Here is a 5,890-nt window from a genome sequence, read left to right on the forward strand (position 1 = left end):
TAAAATATCTTTATAATAGATATTTACTTCTTTGTTTGAATTTTATCTCTTCTTTATTATTAATTTCGATTTAATATTATTTAATTTTTTGATCATTTTTATATCTTAAAATTATTTAGCTTTTGAAATATATATATTTATTTTAAATAAAACAGAAAAATTGTAATAAAATAGTTTATCAAAATTTATTATAATTTAAAAATCTTTAATTTAATATATTTTTATATCTTTTAAAAAATTTAGAATACAAATCTCAAACTTATATCTTCTAAATGAAAAACATTATTATTATTGTTATTACTACTTAAATATTTATATAAATAAAAGAAGTTTTTTTGATATAGTATTTATTATATTATAATTTAAATAATTATTTAAATTCTTATTTTTAATATAAAAAAAATTATTTATCATAATTGTTATATAGTTTTTTTAAATTCTTCAAATCTTCAAATATTATTGATTTTTACAAAATCAATTATTCTTAATAAAATAGAATATTTCTATAATAAATATTTAATTTTATCTCGAATTTTATCTTTTTCTTATTATTTTGATATGAATTAGTTTTTTTTACTAGTTTTTCTTTTGTAAAATTTTTCATATTATCATTAATTTTTTGATTATTTTTATATTTTAAAATTATTTAATTTTTGAAATATATATATTTATTTTAAATAAAATAAAAGTATTATAATAGAATAATTTATCAAAATTTATTATAAATTAAAAATACTTTTTAAAATAATTTTAATTTAAAAATCCTGAGATTAATATATTTTTGTATTCTTTGAAAGATCTAGAATATGAATCTTAAATTTATATTCATCAAATAAAAAAATACTATTATTACTATTATTACTATTATATTTAAATAATAAACAATTAATTGTTATTTCTTATTCAAACTTAATTGATTTAATATTATATTTATTATACCAGGGGCCTGCATCCCCTGAACCCCTGGCCTTTTGAGAAAGTCTAATATAAATACAATATTTTTATTTTTTATTTTTTTTTTTTTTTTTTTAAATCTAAATATTAAATGTATATTAGAGTGCAGACGGAATATCAGCTCGTTTTGAATATTAGAGATTAATTATAATAAAATATATAAAATTAAATAAGTTATTAAATAAAATACTAGATAAATTATTATTATTATTATTATTATTATTATTATTATTATATAAATAATTTGAATATCTTTAAAATTAAATATATTTTATTTATATACTCTTCAAAGTCTATTATAAAAATTTAATACTTCAAATATTAAAATTATTAGATTTTGTTAAAGTGAATAGTTCCTGCGTAGCACGTGCACAGGGCACTAGTCCTATTAGGACTAGATTGAGAAGCTCTCTGTAGGAGAGCTTCGCACTTCCGTAGAACTTAAATAATGAGTGATTCATATACAAGACCAATATAGCCTCAGTTCTGCCCTATCAGCTTCCCACTATTCCCTGTGTAAGGTCATTCCTTTTAACAGATTTTAGATTTTACTTTTGAGTAGATATTTTACTTTCTCTCTTTTTTTTATTTTTTATTTTAAACTTTTTATTGATTATAATTTTAGTTTTATAATTTTTTTTTAATTTTTAATTTTATCTATTCTTCTTTGAATTTAAAAGTTTTGATTTTTGATTTCAAAATTAGTATTGATTATATTTTAAAAATTTAAAATATCAATATATAATAAAAGTAATTTAAGAGATACAAAAATAAGATTTTTTATTAATTGTATTTTTATTTTATATAACGTAACTTATGGTGAACCGGGTCATATGGGGAACCGGGTCACATTTAGCCCATCACTGACTTCAAACCCCAACAAATTTTGCTATACATACCGAATCACCTCTTACGCCTTCTCAAATTGAAGAGAAGATACAGAATGCTATTATTGCACTTCAATTGAAGGACTTTAAATCAATTAGAAAGATTGTAGAGTATTTTGAAGTTCCTAAATCAACTTTTATAGCTAGGGTCGCTGGAAGGAAATCATATACTCAATCTTATGAAATAGCTCAAATTCTTTCAAACACAAAAGAAAATACTCTTGTATAATGGATTTCACAACTTATTATTACTGGATTCCTTATTATACCTATATTGATGAAGGAAATGACCGACGAAATTCATCTTCGACATATTCAGATCGCGTCATCTCGAATTCCTACCTCGACAGAAATTCCATTTATAGGCTACGAATGGATCTATAGATTCCAAAAACGACATCCAGAACTTAAAACATGCTATTCACATCAATTAGAGTCTAATCAGGCTAAAGTGGCAACTCCGGAGAATATTCAGGCTTGGTTTGATGCGTTTCGTACATGTCTCATTAAACGAAAGTATGAATTAGATGATATATATAATATAAACAAAATCAGATTTGGAGTTAGAAGTACTCAAAGTATGCGTATTATAGTCGATTCTACTCAGAAATCGAATTGGAAAGTTACAGCTAGCAAACAAGAATGAATAATTGTATTTGAATATATCAATACAATTAGAAAGACTCTATTACCTATAATCATTTTCAAGGCTCAGAATACAAATTCTGTATGGATTCCAAAGGATATGCCTCAAAGCTGGCAGTTTTCTACGAGTACGAATGGATGGACCTCAAATAGTTATGGATTAGAATAGCTAAAAAGGATTTTCGAACCAGAATCCAAGAAAGTGTCAGGTGACCGACCTCGACTTTTGATTATGGATGGCTATTCAAATCATATTACAGATAGCTTTATTACTTTCTATATAGAGAAGGAAATCGATTTATTTATATTATCTTCTTATTGCTTTCATTTACTTCAATTATTTGATATTGCAATGTATAAGCCAATGAAACAATATTATGCTTTAGAGATCGATCGATATTCTCGAGTTGATATAAAGCGAATTCAAAGAGCTGAATAGATAGAACTCTTTCAAAATATTAGAAAAAAAACACTGAATTCTTCTAATATTAAAATTGATTAAAGAGAAACTGGTTTAGTACCTTTTACCTTACGAAAAGTACTCGATATATTACTGTTGACCTCCTGGGATCTTGGCAGCATATGCATATATAGTACATATGCATATAAGGAGCAAACAAAACTCAACTTTTAATTCATTCTTTCCTTTTTGGTATACTGTTTGTTTGCTTTCAATATTTTGATTTCAAAGCACTTTAATTCCGAAGGCTGAATACCCAACCTATTCCTTCATTTTTTTGAATATATGCTCGCAGCTTAACTGCTTAGCTAGAGAATCAATCAATTCAATCTGATACTCTTTCTAGTCTCAAGAAACCCAACAATTACCATTTAACTCCTCCCAATAACCTTCTACTTTACAAATGAAAATGTCCAATCAAGATCTAGACTTATCTATACTCAAGAGCTCTCCTCTAAATAGGATAAAGCTAAGGCAAGCAAATCAAACCTTTAATAAAGCTTTAGCAGATAATGATTCTCTTATATCATCAACTCGTCGATATACCAAAAGAATGACTAGGCTTGTAGAATCTTAAAATGCTAAGATAGCCCTACTTCGGAAACAGTTCGCTGATGCTCAGGAAGTAATTGAGACTCGAAAGAAGAAAATTAAAGGCAAAAGAGTCAAATTACAAGATCAATTTATCTTTAGTAATGAGGAAGTACTGAAAATGATACATAAGGCAAAGGAAAAACCAAAGGAGAAAAAGCTACGAAGGCGACCACGTAAACATCCAATTGAAGAATTAGAAGAGGAGACTGAAGAAGAAGAGCCAGAGAGTAATTCAAGTGATTTAGAGTTGGAATTGGATGAATGTGTAGCTCGTAGAACAAGATCACATAGAGAGAATTGAATTTTGTGACCCGGTTCCCCATATGACCCGGTTCACCATAAGTTACGTTATAAGAATATATTTTATACATTTATTAAAATCATTAATTATTTAACATGTCTAATGGCAATAATAACATTATTCTACATCTCTATCAGTTTCTCCATGAGAAAGATCAGGCAGAGTTTTAAATAACCATCAAGCTAAAAGTTGGTGAATCAGGTGTAACCTCGATAACAACTGGACCAGCGATGATGTTAGCATCAGTCAAGTTACCCGATTTATCTCTGGTCAAGAAGGCGTAACTTTGTCCCGAGATGCTCAGTGGAACAACATTCATGATCAGACCATCACTGCCGACCTGACTTTCAACAGCGATAGCATCGAGTCCGCTAACGAAGGTAGTGTAGAAGGTTCCCGATGGAATGGTCTCTGGTACCAGCACAATACTGGCACCTGGCGCAGTAGGCAAGCCGGACTTGAGAGCAAGAGAGGAGTAGGCCATTACAGGCAACACGGCATTGGTGGATGGGCAAGAAACAATAAAAGATGACGCGATGGAGTAGACGGCGTTAAGTCCGAGAGGTGTCGACAAGGGATTGGCCATTGGGATCTCCCCATTCGCGCTACGTTCAGTGGATTGATGAAGAGCTTCAGTGGCAAGGATAGAAGCAGCTGCGGTGAGATAGGCCTTTGTTGTAATATCGGCTGCTGCTCCGAGGTATGCGGAGACACCAACACCTTCGATGACCGAAGCGAGAGCGACAAATGACTTTGGATCCGTGAATGGGAACTTGTATTCACAAGCTTCAACAGGTGCTGCACCTGCAGCGGTAAGACCAGTCTGAAGATAGACAACATGGGCCTCCTCGTCATGCACTATGTATTTTAACTGGTTATAGAAGGAAGACGAAAAGTTCGCGTCGAGCCACATCTGTTCTGGCATTTCAGAGAGAGCTTTTTTATAGAAAGCATTCTCTAGATGCTCCAGAGTCAAGGCATATTGAAGAATATCTGCATCGGCTGGCCCTGCCTGCCTTTTGGTTGGCAGACTTGAAGCAAGATCCAAGATACTAGCGATAGCAATGAACGTGATGATAGAGAAAAGCATGATGCTTTTGATTGGTGTGAAAAAATATTGTGGTTGGACAATTGTTGGATGTGGTATGACTGGACAGTTGAAGAGAAGTATAAAGTTGCTTGTTGGATAAAGAATGATATGAATGGGAAGTTAAGCAAAATATATATAGGGTTGGTAAGTTCCATGATGATAGGAGACTACTGTCCGGACCTTGATCTTTCCGAACGATTCATTTCTTCCTAATTATATGTCTCAAGGGAGACCTACCAAGTAAATAAAGTTGACCGGCAATACACTAGGCCGCGAGACTAGCTTATGATTCTCGAGGTTAAAAGTTATTTAACATACGAGAGACTGTTGAAAAGATAGGATTGGCTCTCAATCTCTCAATGATCAGGTGACATGCCTCTGTATATTCTGTTCATAAGCTAATGTTTATTTAGCCCAAGAGCCGCGGCCTTCTGGAGAAATGGTAGAAAGAGGATTGCAGACGTTTACCAGATATCGACAGCTCGAACAATTATTTGAACCATACTGTCTGGATTGGTCAATAGCGTTTTCCTAGAACAATTTGGGAGTACAGGTTATTCCCGCTCTTGAAGTTCTCAGCCAAACACGCTCTAGATCAAACAATATGCGTGGAGTGATATCGATCACATCGCACATTTAGAACCGGCTCAAGTAGTTCCCGAAGCTTGTAAGAGAGAGAAAGTTCGAATGATGGCTTAAAGTCAACTAAATACATACTAGGGGCGATAAATAAGTAGGCACTACCATAAGTGCAGTGACGATGCTGACAAATGTTGGTAGTGGCACCCAAGAAGTTGGAAACTTTGTCGATGTCGGAAGAAGTTCCATCCGATCTATTGAATTTAGCCTCACTAAGTCTAAGATCTCTAATTTGGGCCACTCCGCTTTTGGGCAAATTTTCCCACCAAAAATAACAAAAATAATAAAAATCGATATTTATGATTTTCTTAGTTATAAAT

General features: G+C 31.2%; 2 protein-coding genes across 2 annotated transcripts; one reads left to right on the forward strand and one right to left on the reverse strand.

Annotated features, from left to right (window-relative positions):
* Positions 1-2,316: 2,316 nt before the first annotated feature.
* Positions 2,317-2,487, forward strand: SS1G_03109 (hypothetical protein; the record flags this gene model as incomplete). The annotated part of the gene is made up of 1 exon (XM_001594971.1): positions 2,317-2,487. A coding segment is annotated over one exon (171 nt), but the record flags the coding sequence as incomplete, so codon positions are not given.
* A 1,520-nt stretch (positions 2,488-4,007) lies between these two features.
* On the reverse strand, positions 4,008-4,931 carry SS1G_03110 (hypothetical protein; the record flags this gene model as incomplete). The annotated part of the gene is made up of 1 exon (XM_001594972.1): positions 4,008-4,931. The coding sequence occupies one exon, from the start codon at positions 4,929-4,931 to the stop codon at positions 4,008-4,010; it is 924 nt and encodes a 307-aa protein (XP_001595022.1).
* Positions 4,932-5,890: the final 959 nt, after the last annotated feature.

This window comes from Sclerotinia sclerotiorum, genomic scaffold (genome assembly GCF_000146945.2).
Source record: "Sclerotinia sclerotiorum 1980 UF-70 scaffold_4 genomic scaffold, whole genome shotgun sequence".
In the NCBI taxonomy this organism is placed as follows: Eukaryota; Fungi; Ascomycota; class Leotiomycetes; order Helotiales; family Sclerotiniaceae; genus Sclerotinia; species Sclerotinia sclerotiorum.